This window comes from Cheilinus undulatus, linkage group 6, assembly GCF_018320785.1.
Source record: "Cheilinus undulatus linkage group 6, ASM1832078v1, whole genome shotgun sequence".
Taxonomy (NCBI): domain Eukaryota; kingdom Metazoa; phylum Chordata; class Actinopteri; order Labriformes; family Labridae; genus Cheilinus; species Cheilinus undulatus.
The window spans coordinates 7821879-7846436 of NC_054870.1; the positions used below are offsets into that span (position 1 = coordinate 7821879).

Here is a 24558-nt window from a genome sequence, read left to right on the forward strand (position 1 = left end):
CCTTTTCTGGCCATTTTTCCCACTTTAACCCATTTTTATTCTGTTTTGGGGAAAAGGGTTAACATTTCTGAGAAGGCTTAGGCTACATTATAAATAAATGAGAAAATATTGTTACTTTGATAACAGTGGTTATTATTCAGGTAAAAACTGCTGACCTACATGGGCCTTCCAGTTCAGCTGGACCCCAGAAAGCTCTCCTTCTTTATGGGTGGCCTTTGTCTTTACCCACAAATTTCAGATACATGCGCGTTGTGGCTGGGTTCAGCTTTAGAGACAGGGTTTGGAGCTCAGACAGCCAGAGGGGGCTCGAATTGAGCTTCTTTCCTTCTCACCGAAAGAAGCTGGGCTTCTGATCAGGGTGCCTCCTGGTCCCCTCCTTGGGGTCTTCCAGGCATGTCAAACTGGGAGAAGATCCCAGGTCATACCCAGAGCTCACTGGAGTGAATTATACTTTTCATCTGGCCTTGGAATACCTTAGAGTCCTGCGGTGAGGCTCTTCTGTGCTGTCTTGCTAAGCTTGCTGCTTCTGCAACCCAAAGGCAGCAACTTAAAGACAAATATTTCAATCATAGGAGCTAAAGTAAAGACGGTTAAAGTTAGCTTTCCACTGATAGCCTATCTGATTTCAACAGCATCTTAAATCACGGCATTATAATCCAGATGAATTAACAATGTGAAAACTATGCAAAGCTAACGTTGACTGTTGTCTCTCAGCTATTTATGAGTTGTGTAACATGTCATACAGTTGCTGGTGAAAGGCGAAACAAAAAAGTCTGACCAAACTCCAGACATTGATTTGATCATTTGACTCTAGTAAAGTAGTTAAAACTTTAACTTTGATCAAATCACCTGTACATCTTCCAGAGTTGATGCCACTTGGCAAGGGCTGCCAGGTTACTATGAGGAGTATAACAGGATCACACCTGACCTTTGGTCTGGATCTTGACCTGTACTGTAAACCAATGACCCCACAGTGAATTTAAGGCACCGTGATACAATGATGGGGATAGGAGTAATGACATCAGTAATGACTTATTGAATTTTTAAATTTAGATCGTTTTGAAATAATCATTCCATATTTTTGTCTGTTTATTAATAATCAATCAATTGCTGATTATTAGTATTATTAAGTATTTCAGTCGGCTATCTCGGTTATACTAACGACAATCTGTAACAGCACGTACTATCAGTTAAAACAGTAAACAGTGTTTGTGCATTAATAATCTGTCTGCTCTTCAAAATCAAACTCTGGAATAATGATCAGACAGAACCTATCTGTGTAGAATTAGCATGTTAATGTATGTAAATATATGTAAATGCTCATCATGTATTACTGCTACATACTCAGCATATTCTGCAAACTAAGCTAATGAGTTGTATGGTGTTCAACTATACTTAGAAGTAGTGCTGTAGTACTCAAGAACGGTCTTGGTCTGGAGGTTTTGAATGTCTTGGTCTTGTCTCGGACTCGAGAGCATCTTTGCGCCGTGTCAGACTGGCCGGACTCAGGGTTTTCCATCAAGACCGGTCAAAACCAGCACTGATCTGCTATTCTTCGACTTCATTAATGAGATAATAAGGAGAAGCACTTGCTAACACAACAGATAGCTACACCTGCAAAAACTCGGACATCAGTCCATCTTATTTCTAGTCAGAAATACCTCTGAACACTTACTTTAGGCCTCATTCACCTGACAAATCTAGATACACATCTCATTTTCAGATATTCAAAATAATCTCAAACTTGTCAGTGGCTTTTGAATACATGCAAGAATTTTTTTTACAAGAAGTTAGTTGAACAAATTTGAATCTATTAAAAAGAAAACTAAAATTAAAGAGAAAATGCCCTTTAACTGTTCAATCTTGTCATGTTTTAGAATTGATTTTTATGGTCTTGGTCTTGTCTCGACCTTGACTCGGTTGAGTCAAGGTCGCTCCAAAAGTCTTGGTCTCAGTACATTCTGGTCTCAGGCAAGTCTTGTTCTCGGATAGTGTGGTCTTGAATACGACAGTACTTAAAAGTCCATCTTTGTTTTGTCATTAAATCCAAGCTTTGTTGGCAAAACTAGCAACAAGCTATCGCTACTGTCTGTACGTTAGCAGAGCGCTGCTGGATAGTCTTAGAAAAAAACAATAACACACAATGAATTCATACTGCAGAGTAAAAGTGACATCAATATGATCAGTGTAAAAGTATGCAGTCCGAGCTCCATATCAGCAGTAATTGTGATAATATATGTATTTATGTTTGTCATACTGTACACCTGTAGCGTATGTCTATTTATGTGAATGTTCTTCATCAGCGCTAAACTTTTGTTATGTTTTATTTTTAAACATGAATAAAATGTAAATAATACCATTGCCAGATTTATCTAATTATTGTTCACCTAAGCTTGTAACAGTTGGTTGGTGGTTTTGGGTGGAGAGGCTAACAGCATTAGCAGAAGCTGCAGGATAGCGGGTTAGCTCAGACAAGCCAGAAGAGGACAGTATGCCACGTCTTTACTGTGCTATATTCACTAGTCGTACATGAGCAGTAAAACATAGACATAACCTTCACTAACTCCTCACGTAGTTTATGAGTCCTCTTCACTGTAGTGCATACATGCAAGAAGGGCATAGAGAGACACGCTAACTACTTTCTAGTTCATACACAAGTGGCAACTGTAGAAAGAACTGGACCAAGCTTGTGTGACGTCACCCGTCTGCTTACAATAGCTGGACTAAAACAGCTCCAGAAGCCAATCAAAAGGGATGCAGGAGACTCTGTGAAAGTTCTTTGATCTTAAGGGACCAAAAAGGCGCTTTTTGGCTATCAGACAAAACACTATATTTGGCAGACACCAAACCACAGTGCAACCTGACAGAACTTGAGCAGTTTTGCAAAGAAGAATGGAGTAAAATTGCAGTCACCAGATGTGCTATTCAGATTAAGACCTATGCACACAGACTCAGTGCTGTGATTGCAGCCAAAGATGCATCTACAAAAGACTGACTGGAAGGGGGAGAATATTTATGCAGTCACTTATTTTACCATACATGTTCTTTATTTAATTTACATTAAAATATCTGTTTTCACTTTGATATTAAAGATTTTTTTTTGTCAAAAATCAAATTATATTGACCATGAGTGATTAATAAAATCAATAGATGCCAATGCCAATAGAATGCCAATAATATCTTCATGGAGATAAAGACAAATGAGCTTAATGTGTTTAATAATTTAGCTGAAAAACTCGTTTTATTTCCCATATTTTGCATAATTGATTAAAAGTATACATGTTATTTTCAGGATTGCAGTATTAATAAATTGATATTTATATCAAGATAGGCAGTGATTCATGATTTATTTAAAGAAAGCTGAGCAACACTTAGAATATAAATGGAATAAATTAGAATATATTCATCAGAGAGCCTATAGTTAAATGTAATTAAACACAGTGAGTATTCTTATATAGCTTAAATAATTCTTGTGGCATGAGGCATTCAGCCATTAAATTGGCAGAGAGGCCCTTTCAAACGAATAGTCGAATAATCGCCCACTTACATATGGGGTCACCCCAAATTAATTGGTGTTAATGTCCACAGTCAATCTGAGTTTATTTATTTTTTTCTATATATAGAATATATATCTTTTCCTGTGAATAGGCAGTAAATAGTCAGTACTGATCACTGTTGCTGTATTGATCCATACAGATGGTACTTTACTCCGGTGCACCGTGTACATCACACAGCCTCCGTATTGATCAGTGTGTGTACTCCCTGTGTGGCGCTGTCAGCCGGATGCTGTGATCAGCTGATGGAGGAGGAGCTGACGGAGAGGTGAGCCATCTTCCCCCGGCAGACTGACACTCAGCCCGGACGGAGACACCGAAAAATACCGACAGGATTTCGGCGAGGTTGGAGTGAGAGTCGCTGAAGGAACGGAGGACAGGCGGGAGTGAGAGATGAAGATTAATGAAGGAGTCTTCACTGTTTGTGACTGAGGAATAAACGATCTCTGAGCGGCGGACAGAGGCTTCACTCTGGTACAAAGAAAACAGTGAGCCTGCAGAGGATTATTACAATCATATGGACCGTGTCAGTGTTTAAAAAGACCCGGGATATAAGCGTTATAGAACAGTTTCTTTCCCCAGAAGAACCGAGCGGAGCACCACCTCTGCTTCATGTAAACAAACCGATACTCCGGCTAGCCGGAGTTAGCCCGTTAGCTCTGTGCTGCTAGATCGTTAGCTAACCTTGATGTAGTTAAAAAGAGCTAAGGGATCGCGAGCTAACCCAGTTAGTTTTGGATTATAAACCGAAGATAACCTCAGATTATCGAAGTGCAGTGGATGACAGCTGTCTGTGCGTTTTATATGCATTTATTAGCATAATTAGCCTTTAAGCTAACCGCGGCTAACTGTTATTTGTGGTAGCATCTCGGCATATAACATTAATCTAGTTTAACAGTTAGAGGACAAAGAAGACACTGGACAGAGTTGTTTGTATCAGACATCGAATAGTTTGAAATATGCTGACATAAAGAATTAAGCTCTCCCAGGATTAGCATTAAAATGCTAGTAGAAAAGCTAACGTTAGCTAGCAGTGTTGTTTGAGTATGAAAACAAGTTCGAGGTTTAATCAGTCAGCAGTGATGCATACAGACACTAGTTAATTTAGTTTAAACTTTAATTTCATGCCGTTGATACTAACGTTTTAGCTGCTGAGTGTTAGCAGCAGCTCTAAACTGATATCAAACAGGTCGGTATGGACTGATCGATTAAACTGATTAATTAATTAATTAGTTTTATTTATAAACCAGCTGTCAATCACATGACTGATTCCGCACAGGCTGTGTTTACTGTTATACAGTATTGATATTACATATAGTGCATATATCCCTCTGTATTAGTGTGGTCAGAGTGTAGTATGGAGGCCCAGCAGTAAGCCTCTCAGCAGTGTTTTGGTCTCCTGTGGCCGCCCCTCCCCCCTCCGAGCCCGGACTGACCTGCCCTCTGTCCCCGTACCACAACCCTAACCCTAACTCCTCACACCCTGTTTCCCCGGACTCTCTCTCTCTGTTTCCCCGGACTCTCACACTTTGTTTTCCCGGGTTCAGATAGGACAGTCCCGGGGCTGTGATCGGGTAAACGGTGGATGTGATGGAACTGATGTTCGCCGAGTGGGAGGACGGGGAGAGGTTCTCCTTCGAAGACTCGGACCGGTTTGAGGAAGACTCTCTTTGCTCCTTCATCTCCGAGGCCGAGAGTCTGTGTCAGAACTGGAGGGGCTGGAGGAAGCAGTCTGCGGGACCAAACTCCCCCACCGTCAAGATTAAAGGTGGGTATTCGAAAACAAGTTTTTTTCATATACAAGCTCTACTGACGACATAAATATACACTGTGTGAGAAGTTTAAGTCACTCATGCACTGTTAACTTCCACAACTGATGTGTAAAATATAAAAACATACACTAGAGATGAGCCGATGATGTTTTTCAGAGTTGATCAGGTTCTGATGCACATGATATTTTTAATTTCTTCATCCTAATTATTTAACTTGCTGTTTTGATGGTGTTTTAAGGTTACACAAAGCCCCAGTAAACTTGAAACAATATTTCTTATTCAAAGATAAAAGAAATACTTTAAAATGCATAAAACCATTTTTTTTTAAACTTGCTTGCTTCACATAGAAACGGGCAAATGAAAAGCACCACTTTTCCTGATATGGGTGTTCACAATAAAAGCATTTGAGCTAAACAACAATTACAAACTTTAATTGTTAGGATTTGTTGTAAGTATTGCATTTATCATTGACTGAATCTACCTTTAACAACATGTTTACACTCAGCCTCACACTCTTTATTGTTGTCTCTCACCTCACTAAACACCACAGCCTGCCTCTTTCAGTCATTAATGACTTAAAATAAGTGATTTTAAAAAAACACCTTTAAACTGGTGTTGAAGTCATTGTAATATAAGTTGCTGCAGCTGGAATTAAAGCCACAAAGAGGTTGATGGAGTAAGATTGCATTGCATTATTACATTGAACACGCCTTCTGCTCTGTTTACTGTGCTTCACATTAATCACACGGGCACAAATGGGCGACATTTGGAGAGGCATCTGGCTGCAGACCTCTATGGTGGGGCGTTCAGCAGCAGACCTCTGTAGTGGGGCGTTCAGCAGCAGACCTCTGTGGTGGGGCGTTCAGCAGCAGACCTCTGTAGTGGGGCGTTCAGCAGCAAACCTCTACACTGGGACGATGACGGTTGCTGCTCTCAAACATAACACGAATGAGAGGAGCACAGGAACACATACAAAAAATTTTTTAAAGCCTTTATGTGTTTGTTTTTTTGGTTTGTTGGTTTTAACAAAAGTATTTAATCTGTAAGAAAATGTTAAGGATTCAAAACGGAGTAACTTTTTTCCCCCTGTGAGGATTACAAGATATGATACCATCATCTTTATGAAAAAATAAGTGATAATGCACACAAAAATGTAAACTATTTTAGCACTGTAGACACAAAAAAATTTATCCGCTAGTATTTTTATTTTTTTGTGAAAATGCATTATGATCAGTATCAGTTTTCAGTGAATTTCTACCATTAATTACAATCCTCAGCCATTGCCATGGAAATCTACGTTTTTTTGTTTTTTTTTTTACTTTATTGCATTTATTGAAAAATAAAAAATCTCGATGATGAAAGACAGACAGAGAAACAATTCAACTGGATAACAAAAATAGACGAGGCAAAAAAAAAAAAAAAAAATATGGGGTTGAATAAATATCAAATCCACAAACCGCTTATAATAAACGTTTTAATTGTGAGCTGGCGATGACGTCATTTCCTGTGGCTAGAGTAGTGTCTGAAATCATTTTTGTGTTTTGCAGTTTAGTTCGCTATATAGTCCACTACATGCTGCTCACTATATAGTGGATAGGGATTAGGGAATGAGTGTGTGGTTTCAGACACAGCCATGGCCATTTTACACAACAGCACAGTGTTATGAACAAAAAAGATCGAAAATCTATCAAGTCTTGCAATTTCGGCTCGGGTAATTTACATCATCGCACCAGTGAAGAGGTCTGCTGCTGAACGCCCCAGTGTAGAGGTCTGCTCGAGGGCTGCAGCCAGATCCTCTTGGACATTTGGGTTGTTATCTGACTGCTCTTTAGTGCAACAGACTTTTGTTGTCTGTCCCAAAGCACTCTGCCAAGCTAGCAGCAGCATGTGGGTGCGGTTCACTCATGGACCATTGAAAACGTTTTGGATTGGTGCTGGGATCGGTGCTGCCAGTCCAATATCTGATAAAAGTAATGCAAATGCTGAGCCAATACCAATATTGGATCAGATCTGGCCCATCTCTAATACACAGTCTAATTCATTGTGTGAAAGAAGCTAAACTAAAGTACCAGTAAAAGATCCAACTCCCCCACCATCAAGATTATGCTGGCATTAGGTTAGGGGGAACGCCATGCTCACTGTTGATTTTCATTTGAGATCACTTCGATATGAATACATGAAATAGAGCAGTCCAACCTAAGAATGACAGAACAAAAGAAGTTACACCTGTTGCTGTATTTTTATATTCAGTATAAAATACAAGAATGATTATTCTCACAGTAAAGATAGTTTAGTAATGAAAAGGTGAGTGACATTTCTGCAGCTCATATCACAGGATATCGTGTACAGTCCATGACTGTGTGTGTGTTGCGTTTTGTCATGTTGTGTTGTGGTATTCTGAGACTACAGAAGCTCCTTCATCACAGCTGAACAGTATTGAAAAAACTGACATCTCAAAAGTTTTTCTGTCTGCAATAAATATCACTTTTTTATTTAAAGAAGAGAATTCAAACTAGATAAAAGTATTGCCTTTTATGTTCATGTATTCAATTAAAAACAACATTTTTTCATGTTTGAAGGTTGAATTTTTGGATTTTGAAGTGTAGAGGTAATGAGACTGTCACACACTGCAGCTGTAAAATGAACAGTCATCTGTGCTGTTGCTCATAGTCTAGCAGGAATAGCTGAAATACACTCACCAACCTTGCGTAATTGAGCTTCTGCCTTGAGTGTCGTACTTGTGTATCTGTGATGGTAGCAGCTTCACCTGTTGCCCAAACACACATGCAGGGGAAACAGAGGCAGCATTCAGTGTTCGCTTCTCTGTGTGCTGTTGGGGATTCCAGGCAGACTTTAATGTAATGTTTACACCCAATAACGCAGAAATGGCAGCTTGATTTAAATCACTAATATTGCCTGCCCTGTGATGTGACTATTGTACATGCTGAACCCACTCCCTACACACCTTTACTCTGTTCGCATACTCTTGTGGAAGGTCCACCAGCTTTGTCCAAAACTTCAGCGTAGAGCGTGCTTAATTCAACCCTCCAGTGAGTCTGCACCAATGCTGACTTACTGCACCATTGTAACACCTTTCATCTTTCCCAGTGAAAGACAAAGTACGTTTTTGGGTTATCACTAGCAAAAGCATAGCCTAAAAAAAAAAATGCAATATGGATGTAATAATTAGGGATACACAAATGTATTGGTTTAACCTTTGTATCAGTCAATACTAGACCCATATCAGTGTGGGTGTGAACAGCTATCAACGGTCTATATTTATCTGTTGTCATATTAATTTATTGCTGGCATCTAGTATATCAGCATTCTGAATCAAAGAAGAGCTTTTTTTTTATTAGGCAGAAGAAGTGACCTGTTGGAGAAAAATATGGTTTGCTACATGGTCAGACATGAGAAAAAACTGTATGCATAGTGGGAATGTTATTCCAAAATAAGTGATGGAACAAAGCATCAGTATTTTTATTTGCATTGGCTATATTTTATTTTATAACTCTTGGTTTAGAACTAATTTCATAACCTGTGCATCTTGTAAAAAATCAAATCATTTGCATTTAAATCCATATCTGCTTTCAAGTTTTATAAATTGTAAATGTGCTTGACATTAAACTGATTTGTGTTATCAAGGACCAGCAAATATTAATCATCTTAAAGCATCGAATTAAACAATAATATAAAAAAAAGGAAAGAAAGAGCTGTGGAAGGGATTTAAGGAGTCTGTCTAATGTTAATTATGTGGAAAAACCTATTAAGTGACATGAAATGATGGTTGCATGATATTTCTGTTTCTGCTGGAGTGATGGGAGTTCATCCTAAATCCTGCTGCTGTATTTAAATGTTCTACCTTAACAGAAGGTGCTTAAGTCATGATGGTAAACTGAGTTCACTCCATGCCAGAGTGTGAGTGAGGAGGGAAAGACCAAATTTGAGAAAGACCAAAGGACGGCAATGACTGCTGCTTTTTTTTTTTTGTTTTTTTTGTAAGATTTATTTTTGGGCCTTTTACCTTTATTAGATAGTGGAGGACAGTGGATAGACTTGCAAACAGGGAAGAGAATGGGAAGAGACATGTGGTAAGGGGCCACAGGCCAGATTCGAACCCAGGCTACCTGCGTATATGGTGTACGCCTTAACCACTTGACCATCTGCACGCCCCAACGGCTGCTTTTACGCTGTACAGGTGTGCTGCACCTTGACGATGTCCCAGGTTTAGTTTCTGGTTTAGGGCAAATGAAGACCTCTGAGGTAGTTTGGAGTTATTGTTTTTTAAGGAACTACAGAGCTCAAGCTTTACTTGGTAAATTTAACACCATCTTAATGTTATATTTGTAAAAAAAAATTAACACACATTACATTATATCTAAGGCTTCATGTATACATCATTCACTTTAAGCTCAGACATGACGAATCCAAGTACGTTTTTATCTGCAATCACAGTGGACTAAAATAAATATAAGATATAAACTTTTATGCTATTATTTCTGAGAGATTTTACTGCATTAGTGACCATGTTAAGTGCTTCACATTACTCACTTTTACTCCAAGATTCCACCACAGCCCCTCTGATTGGCTAGAAGCTACAAAGACAAAGATTACTTAACATTTAAAGAGGCAGCACAGCATATTTCATGTGAAGGAATGGTGCTAATGTTGAAATAAATGGTAACATCTAGGTTTGATAGTTATTTGTAGAACAGGGTGTATTAATTCTACACACTAACACTCATCTATAACACATCTACTGTAAATACCAGAATATTAGTTGCCACTGTCTGTTTCCAGAATATCCCATGCAGACAAAAGGAGTTTAAACTGTGGTAATTTCCATTTAGTTCAGCAAAGTCCACAAAGTGCAGTTTCTGTGCGGCTATGTGGCTTTTAGTACCATCTGTTTTCACCATATGGAGTTTGCACATCAGCTAACTGTAATACAGTAGTTGAGCTCTCAGCTGGCGTTGATTGTTGGGAGACAGCCTGCGAGTCATCTGCCCTCTTCCACTTGCCATTTGTTGCCCTTACTGAGAAGTGTTTCAACCAAACCATCGCTCAAAAGGGTTCATTTATTTAACAGTATTCTCACTGTTTTTTTCTCAACAGTTATGACCTAATAGGTGAGAAAAACAGTAAAAATTGTCTCCAAACCACAGGCTGTAGGTCTGGTACAGTGTTTGGCAGTGGGAGCTGCATGCTTTAGTGGTAGTGACATTGCATAGCTCAGCTTTTTATACTGGTATATAGTAGGGATGGGCAATTAATCAAAAATTAGATTAAATCGCAACATGGCCTTCTGCAATTTTCAAATCACAGAAGCTGCAATATTTCTTTAACCTGAAGTTTGAGTCAAAACACCGGCTTTTTTTGCAGTAGAGATGTTATGCATAACATATGCAGTCGTTCAAGACCCGTTATTTGGAACAGTCTAAAAAACAAACCCTACTTTCTTCAATTTTGCACATTTTTCTGAATAAATATGAGAAGGACTTAATTATCATTCACATCATTACAAAAATTCCTGTCCACTCGCAATACGAGTCAAAACTATCACAATTTTAAATTTTTCAAAATTGTTCAGCTGTGGTTTTATCTAATATTGTGTTGGTTATAATATCTAATGATTTATTGTTTGTGTTTGTTGGAAAATACATATCAAATCACAATATTGGGGAAAAAAAATCGAAACTAGATTATTTTCCCAAATTGTTCATCCCTAGTATATGGGCTGCAGACGATTTTTCTGATAAAAGAATAAATATTAAAAGTGCGGCTTGAGCAGCAGATTTTGTGGTATGATTTGATCTGGGATTCTCACATCTTTTGCAGTGACCTAGTTACATTTCCATTATTTCTCGGATGCAAGCAAAAGGGACAGAACAGCTTTATACATTAACATTTATATTGACAGAGGATGATCAGAGGATCAAAAGTCCCACCTTGAACTGGAAATGTAAAACCTGCTAGCCCATTTTTGCAAAGTAGTCAGGGAAATTTTATTCTTTATCTCCATTTGGAATGTTTATCTGAAAAACTCTGTTCTTAAGCCTGGCACACAATAAAAGATTTTCAGCCTGAGCCCCCCCATCTGACCAAAGTCAGCCAAGAGCTGATTCTTGGTGATTCTAAATATGATCTTGAAATATTTTTGTGTGGTCTTTGTTGTGTCAAGAGTGAGCTCCCCCTCTCTGATCTGCTTGGGAGGCAATTGGAGCCACTTTGACTCAAGCTCGTAAAGATTAAACATTTCCATTGTTTATGATCAGAAATCATTTTGTTCAGGCGAACACAGAGGACAGCAGCTATGAGCAGAATTGTAATGTGGAATGGAGCCCTAGCGGATTAGTTAGCAAGCTGACTGAAAGAGCAAGCACAACAAACACAGCCATGGTAATGATGGTAAACATGAGGAAAAAAGTTAGGTGGATGTCAGAAAGGAAGAAACAACTTAATTGATTTTGAAACAACATAAGTGTTTGCTCCCACACTGAAACAAAAACATTGCTAACAGCTAGCCACTCTGCCTTGTTTTCTCTAAAGTCAATGTTTGACCGCGTGAGAATCAGAGCTTTGAGAGTGGAGACTTTGGTTTAGTGTGTGTTTATGATGTGATTTGTAGTTTATCTAGTTCCACATCACAGACTACAAGAACAAAAGAGTAAAATCTGTCATGCCGACATGTGTGGGGTCTCTACAAAATCAGTTAAGATTTTCAAAATGTCTAGTGTGTGCCAGGCTTGAGTGTTCTGCCTGAATATCACGCTGGTGTGATAGTATCATTTAGGCCTTGTCCACACAGAGATGAAAATCATATATTTACATTTAGTTTTGAAAACGTTTTACGTAAATACGGGATTGTTCCAGGAAATGTCAGCATAAGCATGGAACCACTGAAAACGACTGAAATGCTGTAGTATACATGCCAAGCCTTTATGTGGCGCTGCAATGCTACCATAGAAATGCACCAAAAAAGAGAAAAGGATCACAGAAAACTGCCACAAACTTTCTCCTAGTTGCCCTTCTGGTTGTTCTCTGCGGTGGATTTAAGAACATCTGGTGTATGCTGTTCTCAGTGGTGGTAAAGGAGCATCAGATTTTGCTGTTAAAGCCATAACAAGCTTAATAGCTTTTGCAGCACGAACGCAGGCCTGTAATCCGCCATTGTTGTTTTGGTTTGACATGTGCATGTGGGGTAAGCGGGCTACGCTATGTGTCAAGTAATCGGTGGCTGTCCACATGGAAACAAAACAGTAAGCGTTTACAGATTCATTCACTCAGGGATCCGGTTTCAAAAAGGAGTGTTTATGGCCTCCCAAAACACCATTTCCATGTGGATGAAACATCAGTAAGACAAAAAAAAACCTTTTGCGTTTGCTCCTGAATTTGTCTCCGTGTTGGGGCCTTAATAGAGCATAATGGTGTTGTGGAAGTTGGAGAAAGCACAGTGTGTAATTACACAGAAGGAGCCCCTTCTATGAAAATTAAATTTTTTAAAGTATTTCCCAAGTGCTATTAAACAGAGCAAGGGATTTTGTGAAACAGCTTTTTCAAACATTCTAGTTTTATTTTGGATGCTTACAATATTTTACTTTGCATGCTAAAACAAATTAATCCACCATTTTTCCAACTATCACAATTATGGTGATCCTGTCTTGTCCCTGTAATGCCTCAGTTACTAACTCAGATGGCACAGAGAGAATCTCACCAATTGCACCTCTTTGAAATTCATAGAGAAGGAGAGACATCAAAGGAGCATAAAAATCTCACCTTGAACCTCAAAAATTGGAAACCTGGAAATGACTCTAGTAAAAATCTGATCTGTTTGATACAACATCAAAATATATATAAATAAATAAAGTCCTGGACTATTGCTAACGCATTTGAAACATTTTGGTGCTAAAATATTGTCAACATATTTGTGATTGATGACACAACAAATCTATACGTCTATCTGTAACTTGCCTTAAACAAACCGAACCAAGTTCCAAAAATTACATGGTATGAGACTTCTATAACTGTGCTCTGACTGTTTCATTCTCTCATCAGCAGAAAATGAAAAGCAATAATGAAAAAGAATGACATCATGGTTTTATTAATGTTTGATTTATAATTGTAATGATGCAGAATATTATTACTGTATGGTAATAATGATGGTACTGACCTTTAAAAGAAAACAGTTCCACCTCCACCTCAGTGTGTTTAACATAAATAAAGAAGAATTAAAATAGAACAGGTGTGTTAAGACCTGTTGACCATCTGCTGAGCAGCTGAGATCACTGATGGGAGGAGCCATGTGGCTGTATGGGCAGGTGTGTCTATTGTTCGTTTCATCAAGTGGAGAAAGGTTAGACTGAAGGAGGGTTAAAAAGACTGACTCACTAAGAAACACACCGAAAAACTAAGTGACATGCACTGAAGATATATTATCAATATATTTTTAGCTGAATTGGGATACATGAGACAGACCTCCAGTGAGAGGAATCACTGACTTGACTTACTCATATCCTTTAGTTTGTCTCTGATTCAGTGACCAGGATACAAATTTTGACAGAGCGTCTACCTAAAGTAGTTGCATGTTCCTTTTCTTACACTACATTATACTTTGAAAGTATTTTCCTGAAACATACTAGTATAAAAAGACAGTTTCTATTCACCCACCAACTTTTAATTTTCAATTGATTATAACAAGCAAACCTTGCTGCACATGTGGTCCAGACAAGTTCCCAAACTCATCTCACATACAGATAGGATGTGGCAGAAGGAAGGAGTCTGGTGAGATACTAGTTGTCATATTCTCTCATCTTTGATCTGACGTCTGGTGAAGATTAATTGTTGGCCCTACATTTTTTTGAAACTCCTCTTGCTAAATCTGCCATGCTTTGCTGGCAGTACAAAATGACATGCATTGTTTTTATTAAGCCTTACACCCTCCCCCATCCCCAAGGGCCATGAGCCCCACTTTGAGAATCACTGGTGCAGACAATACCTCCATTTTGAAAACACTGATTCTCCATCCATACATTTGCTTCCACTTCTCTGAGTTCGGGTCACAGTGGCAGCAGGGTAAGTCAGTCAACCCAGACATCCCTCTCTGGAGCAGTGTTTTCCAGTTCCTCCTGAGGGATTCTAAGGCGCTCCCAGTCCAGATGGGATATACAGTCCCTCCAGCAAGATCTGGGTCTGTCCGGGGGTCTCCTCCCAGTTGGACCTGCCAGGAAGACCTCCACAGGAAGGCAAATAGGCATCCAGATCAGATGCCCAAACCCCCTCAACTGGCTCCTTTTGATGTGAAGGAATCTGATGTACGAGTCTGAGTTTGGTGATTGCCAGGAGAATGGTACTTTTCTGACTGTATTGTGCCAAGTGTAAAGTTTGGTGGAGGGGGGATTATGGTGTGGGGTTGTTTTTCAGGAGCTGGGCTTGGCCCCTTAGTTCCAGTCAAAGGAACTCTGAATGCTTCAGCATACCAAGAGATTTTGGACAATTCCATGCTCCCAACTTTGTGGGAACAGTTTGGGGATGGCCCCTTCCTGTTCCAACATGACTGTGCACCAGTGCACAAAGCAAGGTCCATAAAGACATGGATGAGAGAGTTTGGTGTGGATGAACTTGACTGGCCTGCACAGAGTCCTGACCTCAACCTGATAGAACACCTTTGGGATGAATTAGAGCGGAGACTGAGAGCCAGGCCCTCTCGTCCAACATCAGTGTGTGACCTCACAAATGCGCTTCTGGAAGAATGGTCAAAAATTCCCATCAACACACTCCTAGACCTTGTGGAAAGCCTTCCCAGAAGAGTTGAAGCTGTTGTAGCTACAAAGGGTGGACTGACATCATATTAAACCCTATGGATGAAGAATGGGATGTCACTTATGTTCATATGTGAGTCAAGGCAGGTGAGCGATTACTTTTGCTAATATGGTGTATGATCAACCAGTAAATTGAAAGCTTTGCCTTCCAGCTCAGCTCCCTCTTCTCCGCCTCTTCTGATTCTGCCTAAGATCCCCAGTTGATGGTCTGGATGGATTATTATTGATGTAGTGGAGGGAGAATCAATCATTGATGGCCAGCTTTTACACAGGGAGGTGATGTCTCAAATAGCTTTTCTTACGGACAAGGAAAGATGGTCGTACTTCTTTTAGAAGTTGTCTGAATTTTACCTGGGGGAAAGTTATTAGCCTGTCCTTGTTGTTAACCCCTATTTCCTGTCATCAGAGTCCTCTGTCTTAATGATGATCAAAGTAACACATTAAGGAACACAATTTAGTCACCCTTACTTTTGTTTCTTACATCTACTTTTGTTATTAAAGCATCCGTAATATGTTGTGGGAGGCCAGCATTTCTAATCTTAAGAATCATGCGTACTATTAAAAACAAACAAACAAACAAAAAAAAAACCAAACACTCAAACATACAACCCTAAATAAAACAGTCTTTGTTTTGTTTTAGTTTTATTGCCCCCCATCCTCCTCCACCACATGGTACCAGGCCACCACACCTAACAGACAAACCCAGGGGAAACACTATCTCTATCATTTTGTTTCTGTAAAAAATTTGCTTAAATTCAATTTCAAATCAGTTCCACATTTGTGAAAAAGGTCATAACTAATAAAATGCTCCTTAAATAAAATAGAATAAACAACATGACACTTTAGGCTGAACATTTCAAATAGATTATTGTGTGGTAAATAAGCATATTACTCTTAGTGGTTCTTACTGTAAACCAGTGGTTCCCAACATGGAGATCAGGACCCCCAGGGGGGTCACGAGACACTATGTTGAAATGTTTTAAAACCTCAAAATGTAAATCTGCACATGACTGTTCTTGATTATGCTCGACTGTGTTCAACTATGCTTCTACTACCTTCAAGTATGGCGGGGGTCCCTGGTCTCTGGCGCCTTTACTTTAGGGGCTCACAGGCTGACCATTCTATTTATATTTCATATTTCATCGCGAGTAATCTTGGAATTTTTGTTGTTGATCATGATTGATCTTCCCATTTGTTGTATTTTGAAATTCCGCTATTTTGCATTCAAAACAGTTTTTGTTTCAATTTTAACTTTTGTACTGCCTTAAACTAAGAGTACCTGACTTCATGTTTGGATACAGACCTGCTTTTATTCTAAAAACAATTAAGTAAATCCACTAAGTTCATTTTGTCTTCTTATTTCAAATATTTTTTTTTTTTTCCATTTTTTTTTTTTTAGAGAAACTAATTGTAGGAGATGTTTTCACCTCGACATGTGTTGACTGTAATCTTCCTCAGAAGTGTTTAACTTGGTAGATCAAAGATGACATGAACTTAACCATGGAAATAAGAACTTGTTATTGATTAGAAAGGGGGTCAGGGAACAGTAGGGCAAACATTTGATAACACAAGGTGCAAATGTCATAGGACTTGTCCACTGAGCTGCCCAAGAGATTTTTGAACTGAATTGACACATTAAGAGGAGTAGTTTTCATATTTTTTATCAGTGTGGGCTGCATGGAGACGTTGTGAATTGTCACAAATGAAATAAAGGAACTGTTGATCGTTAATCACGATGAATGCACCTACACTGACAGCCCTATATTTAACACATACCAGGAGAAGTTAGATAAAAAGAAAATATAATATTACTTTAAAGAAACAGAGTACGACACGAGATTTCTGAAGCTGTTATAAATATTTTAGACGTAGTTATTCTCTGACTTTTGGCTTTAACATGAAATCAAACAAGGATAAATGTAGTTTTTGTAACTAGTTTATATTTCCACTGGAAAGAAAATAAAAAAACAAAAACAACTCTCCCCGTTTACATAAAACACATGTTAGAGAGCAGTGAAAGGAACTTTCAACATCCAGAGTTTGTGTGTGTTTAGTGTGTGTGCTCCCTGCTGAGACGGACTGCCCCCTCCCTCAGATCTTCCTCATACAAAGGAACAGCTGTTGTAGTGGCCTCCCTCTGAGCTAACAGCTGATTGGTTGACAGTTTTCTGTCCCTTGCCTGCAGCAGCCTATCACAGGCAGGGAGCATAGACCTTGTTACTACCCAGAATCCCCCTCTCTGTGTCTGTATCTCTCCTCTGTCAGACTGTGTCAGTGTATAACTGTGTGCATATACATGCATGAATTACACATGTTGTACACAGCAAGCAGAGAGTGCTAAAGGCTGTGAGTATACAGAAACTGAATGTGTAGTTTATTATAAATATGTTTAATTGATAAATAGAATGAGAGACTCCCTTTAAAATCTATAGTCATGTCCTACAAAAACAAGCTTTAATTTTGTCACCTGGCTGATCATTGCGCCTCCTTATTTCTCCCTCTCCTCTTCCTCTTCTTCAGATGGTCAGGTGATCCCACTGGTTGAGCTGTCTGCAAAGCAGGTGGCGTTTCACATCCCGTTTGAGGTGGTGGAGAAGGTATACCCACCTGTCCCTGAACAGCTGCAGCTCCGTATCGCCTACTGGAGCTTCCCTGAGAATGAGGAGGACATCAGGTGAGACAAATTAAACCCCAAACATCAGGGGGAAGGGTGAGGAAACATAATCAAGTGAGAAAAAATTTGAGTTATGATGGCAGAGTTTTATTTTACCTTTGAGCTTTCTGCCCTGATGTTTTTATCTGGTGCAATTCAGAGAGAGTCTGACAATTCAGGTACAGTCTGTTCTGTCAGGTAGATTTTATCCCATCAGTTTGTCTCTTCAGGGGGAATCTGTCTTTCAAGGTAGAGTCTATTTTGTCAAGCAGAGTCTGTCAGGTAGACACTGCCCTGTCAGGTAGAGTTGGTTTCTTAGGTAGTCTTTACAGTCAGCTAGTTAATGTTTGCTTCTCTCTCTGTCTTTTTCTCTTTCACTGTCTCCATCTTTCTCTCTCTCTGCAGGTTGTATTCCTGCCTTGCCAATGGCAGTCCGGATGAGTTTCAGCGTGGGGAGCAGCTGTACAGGATCAGAGCGGTTAAGGACCCTCTGCAAATTGGTCAGTCCTCCTCTAACACACAAACATCACATACTGTTTGTAACTATTGAACTTTATGATGTATAATCTGTGATTCTGTTTCCTAAAAAGTTCAGATGTTGTGTAGAAGGTAAAGTAAAAAGGAATAAAACACATTGAAACCCCATATTTAACTGAAAGTTGCATAAAGACAAGTCAAACAATGTTCCATCTGTCCATCCATTTTCCTCTGCTAATTGGGGATTTGGTCACGGTGGCAGCAAGCAAAGCAAGTTGAGGCTTCCATCTCCTTGGCAATGTTTTTCAGCTCCTGGGGGATTTAGGGGTGTTCCTAATAAATGGGAAATACAGTCCCACCAGTGAGCTCTTGGTCTACCCTGCGGTGGAAACCTCAAAAGGGAGGCAACAAGCAAGATCCTGTTAAGCTACCTGAACCACTTCATCTGGCTCTTTTTGATGTAAAGGAGCAGCAGATCCTCTAGAAAAGTGTTTTCCAACCATTTTTGGAGCCCCCCCCCTTATATGTACCTAAGAAAAGCAGAGCCCCTCCAGGACCCAAGAGTGAAGGAAAAGTTACACACTGCCACCAAAAATCAACATAGAATTTAATTTTTTCACTGATAAAACCCTAAAAAAGGCCTATAATAAAGACCTTTATATAAACTACTTAATGACTGCTTTATCATGGTTTTAACAAATATTTGCAAATCTAATTTTGGCAGCCTCAGAGCAGACAGAGCCTTGCTACCCCCCTAAGATCTTTGGTGCCCCCATGGGGGGTCCCGGACCCCAGGTTGGGAACCAGTGCTCTAGAAGACAGGACATTCCTCATACTGAGAGGTAGTCTATGCTGACGAAGATTAGGAAGCCTAGGCCAATGCCTTCACCTGCCACCCAGTCCACCATGCATGCAGGGTATAGGTTATTTAGGTTATTCTGTAAAGAAGCGCATGAATTAACCTCTTTGATCCACTGGACAACATTGGGGGAATCATCGTGGTTCTATTTGGTTGTGTGAATTGCCCAGCCCTAATTAGAACATTTTTCATCTCTTTCCTAGCTTGCTTTAATTTGAGCAGGGCAAGTAACAGAACCCACCACGTCAGCGGTCCCTATGGGGAATCGCCCCGCCCCCCTTAGAACTACAATGATGTAAAAACACAGAGCAGTTCTTCTCAATACAGTCTGTTGTTAGCCAATGTCACTGACTTCATTCTAAATCAACAGCCACCTAACTGCTGTGAATTTGTTCACTGTGAGGTAAATTTCTAAAACCTATCAGCCACAGTGGCCTAGTGTTTATTAAAAGTATCATAACAGAGATTTGTGCCAGAGAACAGTAAAATTAATCCCCAACTGCTGTTTCTGCCCCTGCACAGACCCAGGGAGCTGAGTTCTGATCAAAGTTCATTGTAAGGTTCTGGGACAGGCTAATCTCTGGAGTGCTTGTCTATTTCTCACTTGAACCAGATGCAGCAGGAACAGACACCTTACCTGTGGACTGTGGCTGTCTCCCTACAAGCAGCAACAATCCAATCACTCCCGTCTTTTAGCGCCGTAATGCTAAAGTCTGTGTCGGACATGTTTTATTCCTTCAAAGTCTGTCATAGTAAAAGCCGCCAAAGGTACTCAGGCTTTTATTTTGAAGAGAAATGGAGTGTTTTCATCAGCAACTTCAACTAAGACATCTTATAAACGGGAGAGAGACATACCTGCATATTACTCTGAAAATGAGATGAAGGGAATACTTCAGCAGTTAAATACAGGATGGAAAAATGAAACAGAGACTTTGTATCTCTAAACTGCCTGTCATGACCTAGATGTGATTGTTTTCCTGGTGGCTTGTAAAAGAGAGATGTAACACAGGAGCAGAGCAGACAGATGATTCCTACATTCAGGTTGTAGCCTTTTTTTTATTTGAGAGGATTGTTGTTCTTGTGAGTGGGTGTGTTTTTTTTCAGCTCATTCAACTGACACGCCCACGCCATCCCAGAGCAGATTTTCCAGCCTTATTTCAATGATTTTAAAGCTGGATTTTATGAACTTAGAGATGTTTCCTGACCGAAATTTTCCCTGGTCGTTCATAACAAAGTGGCCTGTCATACAACACCTAAAACACAGATTTTTTTTTAATCATTTTACAGGGGCTTGATAAAAATGTAAATGAAGACAGTAAAAAGTATATACTTTTTATTTTGATGTGTATTTAATAATGGTTTCTTTTCTCTGTCAGGTTTCCACCTTAGTGCAACAGTGGTGTCGAGTCAGGCCGGTCAGTCCAAAGGAGCGTACAATGTGGCGGTCATGTTTGATCGATGTCGCATCACTTCCTGTAGCTGTACCTGTGGGGCGGGGGCTAAGTGGTGTGCCCATGTGGTGGCGCTGTGCCTCTTCAGGATCCATAATGTGAGTGGGGGTTTACACACAAACTTTGATGGCGGTCATCATATTAGCGTCATCATCGTCAGCTGTCTGGGCAGGAAGTCAGAGTGTTGTCTCGTTGATCAGTCTCAGATCAATGAGCCTGATCAATGACCCAGGCTAACTGAACTTGACATGCAGCCTGTATGATTTGTGAAATATGTCTTTTATTTCGAAGGATGCCACAGAGGTAAAAATGACAGGCTAAATCAACCTCACACATAAAGGTGCAAAAGTTTAAGACAAACTAACACAATGAGTTTCTGTTTGCCTGTGCTCAACTGAAATCATTCACTGATTTTAAAACAGGCTTCTCTTTTACTCCTTGTTTGTGTTTACTCTCCATGTTTGTTTGTTTATACTGGTACGTCTCTGTGTGCAGGCGTCAGCGGTGTGTCTCAGGGCCCCGGTCTCTGAGTCTCTGTCTCGGCTGCAGAGGGATCAGCTGCAAAAGTTTGCCCAGTACCTGATCAGTGAGCTCCCTCAGCAGGTAATATGTCCAGATTGTCCTTAATTACCATCCTATAATAATCCCTAATGTGCGTTAGTGATTGTGTTGTGTTTGTGTAGATTCTGCCCACAGCTCAGCGTCTGCTGGACGAGCTCTTGTCCTCTCAGTCTACAGCCATCAACACCGTGTGTGGCGCACCAGGTACAACACACCGATAATAACACTGGGATTATAACAGGGAAAGAGAGTGTTACTGTTTAGAGAGATCAGCTTTGTCTGATTAAGATTGTGTGTCTGCTTGTTTGTATGTTGGTAGACCCTACAGCTGGCCCCTCAGCGTCTGATCAGAGCACCTGGTACCTGGACGAATCGACACTCAGCGACAACATCAAAAAGACTCTGCACAAGTTCTGTGGGCCCTCGCCTGTCGTCTTCAGGTAGACACTTCTACACAATGTCACATTTTTAACTCTCAGGTACAGATTCAAGGTATGCATTGTGAGGTATAATGTGCATGTCTGTGTGGTCTCTCCACAGTGATGTGAACTCCATGTACCTGTCGTCCACGGAGCCACCGGCTGCAGCTGAGTGGGCGTGTCTTCTGCGACCACTGAGAGGACGAGAGCCTGAAGGAATCTGGAATCTTCTGTCCATCGTGAGAGAGATGTTCAAGAGACGAGACAGCAACGCTGCCCCGCTGCTTGAGATCCTCACCGAGCAGTGCCTCACCTATGAACAGGTACGCCCATATGAACATTTATACATATTTCTGTCATTTTCCAGATAAACTGAAAGTCAATGCATCATGCTGAATCCATATACAGTACACCTCTCTGTATAAGGTGCACTTTTAAAACCTGTTTGTTCATCTGGAAAATGGGTGGCATCTTTTAAAACAGAGAGAACCTTATTCCAGCATATAAAGTCCTATCATCACCACTATGTAACATCTTTATGTCATGCTGTCACAATCTTGCATTTAGGAAAATGATGGTAAATTGTTTAGTAGATAAAACTATATTTAAAAATAGCCAGGTCACCTCTTTAATTACCATCAGAAAAGAAAATCTCTGGCAAGGCAGTTTTGTTGTAACCTTGCAAAGCCCCCGTCTGAACAGTTTGGGCCCGGTTCGAAAGTGACATGACCAATCAGCGATGAGGGGCAGTACTTTCGTGCGACGGAGTTGTGACTAATGCAAGCAGCAACAAGAGGCTGATGCAATTATGGTGGAAGACATTAGCGTGGATGCTGCTAAAGCACCAGTTTTATCAGAACATGATAAAATTTCTTCGTTAAAAGAAGAACAAAGAACAGCATTGAGTTGTTTTCTTTTTCAAAAACGACAAAAGTCGTGTACTGACATGTCTATAGATGCCATGGTTCATGTTATGCAGTTCTATATGGAGTTTACTCCTCGGTAGGGACACACATCGGTAGCGGCTGTGTCGCGATGTGACAAACAGAATCTTCATCCAATCATCTTCCGAGTTTTTTTTTTTCAAATTCTCTGCCCTTTCCCAAACGCTGTCTATGAGAGGTTTACCAGATGGATGTGTGAAACAAATCTATCTGGCTATTAGGTTAGTTTTGTTGTGCTTTGAGAATGTGTCTGTTTCCAGCAGCAGCAACACAGCACCAGCATGTGATGGCACTGCATTATGGTCTCAAAAAGCAAAAGTCAATTGGCACTGCCTGTTGTAATATGATCTACAGAAATGAAATAGTGAACTTATTTGTTTTAATCCACTTCAGAGCAAAATACATGAAAGACCACTTGGCTTTCACATTTTTTTTTTTTTTGCAAATTCAGAGCAGGCTTTCAGGCCTTTTTACTGTGAGTTTTCTGTCTAGCCACTCTTCTATAAAACCCAGATCAGTGGAGGGCTGCAGTGATTTTTGTCCTTCTGAAAGTTTGTCCCATCTCCACACTGGATCTCTGGAGCTCAGACAGAGTGACCATCAGGTTCTTGGTCACCTCTCTAACTAAGACTCTTCTCCCCTGATTGCTCAGTTTGGCTGGTCGGCTAGCTCTTTAGAACTACAGAGGCCACTGTGCTCTTCAGAACCTTCAGTAGAACATATCTTGCAGCAGTCCTGTGTCTGAGCTCTGCAGGCAGTTCCTTTGACCTCATGGTTTGGGTTTGGCTCTGGTGGGCAATGTCATCTGTGAGGCCTTCTATAGGGATGTGTGAGCTTTCCAAACTGTGTCCAATCAATTTGATTTACCCCATGTGGACTCCAATCAAAGTGTAGAAACATCTCAGCAAAGATTGGGAGAAGTGGCAGGAACCCGAGCTGAATTTCAAGTGTCTTTGCAAATGGTCTGAATCCTGTCTGTAAGTCAATGTGGTATTTCAGTTTTTTCTTTTTAATAAATTTGCAACATTTTATAAAATTCTGTTTTCACTTTGTCACTATGGGGTACTAAGTGTAGATTAACGAGAATGCAATTATTTCTTTTGGTCCACTTCAGCATCAGGCTGCAATATTACAAAACTTACAAAAGTGAAGTGGGTCTGAATACTGTGCTGTATGTACCAGTGAGATTGTTGTTCTGGATTTCCAATAAATCTCACTAACAAACACCATAAACACCTTTCTTTTAACACATCTGTCCCTGTGTGCATTTCTTTCATTTCAGATAATCAGCTGGTGGTACAGTGTTCGGACATCGGCGTCTCACAGCAGTGCTAGTGGACACACCGGGCGCAGTAATGGCCAATCCGAGGTGGCAGCTCATGCGTGTGCGAGCATGTGTGATGAGATGGTGGTGCTTTGGAGGCTGGCTGTGCTGGACCCCACCATGAGCCCCTGCAGGTCAGAGCTCTGGATAATATCTCGTGATCTCTTTACCCCTACCTGACATTATATTAACATCCTGAGACCAGAGCTTTTGTTTGGAATGTAATTTTAGTTTCTGCCACTGAATTGGGATCAGAAGGACCTGGTAAGTCTAAAAGCTCAGCCTTGTCTTTTATCAGGAAGTAGTTCAGAAGTAGTTCAAAAAAGATGTCCACAAGTCTCCTGAAGGTCCCGTTTCTGCAGAAAATCTAGCACAGCAAGAAATGGTGTCAATCATTGACAGAGGTATGGAGTTATGGAGTTATTTTTCTTATTTTGATTGGTGTACCACAAGGACTTACTAAGGCCAAGCATGAAAAAATAACTACTGAAAGTTCTGAATTACCTGGAAATATTCCTTTCCAAAATCAACACGATTCCCTTAAATTTCTTTGAAAATTATTTAACATATTTAAGTTTAAGAATGGTTTCTTCATGTTTTTGTTCCATTAAAAGTAAAATTTCTTCAAATATTGCCCAAATGTCTTAGTGAAACTTTTCAATTCCAATAGAAATTCACATAAAAACTCAGTTTAGATTATTGAAACTTTATTATAAACCCTAAACA

The 24558-nt window shown here is 40.0% G+C and overlaps 1 protein-coding gene across 2 annotated transcripts in view; it reads left to right on the forward strand.

The window, feature by feature from the left end:
- The first annotated feature begins 3817 nt into the window (after positions 1-3817).
- zswim8 (zinc finger, SWIM-type containing 8) overlaps positions 3818-24558 on the forward strand; it is a 39264-nt gene continuing 18523 nt past the window's right edge. Inside the window, exons 1-10 of one of the 2 annotated variants that reach the window (XM_041789367.1) lie at positions 3818-4028; positions 5102-5322; positions 17665-17818; positions 18203-18297; positions 20510-20682; positions 21080-21187; positions 21268-21349; positions 21465-21585; positions 21686-21887; positions 23791-23966. In XM_041789367.1, the coding sequence (XP_041645301.1) occupies positions 5145-5322; positions 17665-17818; positions 18203-18297; positions 20510-20682; positions 21080-21187; positions 21268-21349; positions 21465-21585; positions 21686-21887; positions 23791-23966 (1289 nt within the window). In that variant the 5' untranslated portion in view covers positions 3818-4028; positions 5102-5144. Of the gene's footprint in view, positions 5323-17664; positions 17819-18202; positions 18298-20509; positions 20683-21079; positions 21188-21267; positions 21350-21464; positions 21586-21685; positions 21888-23790; positions 23967-24558 lie in introns of both variants that reach the window. The other variant, XM_041789368.1, reaches the window with a different exon arrangement.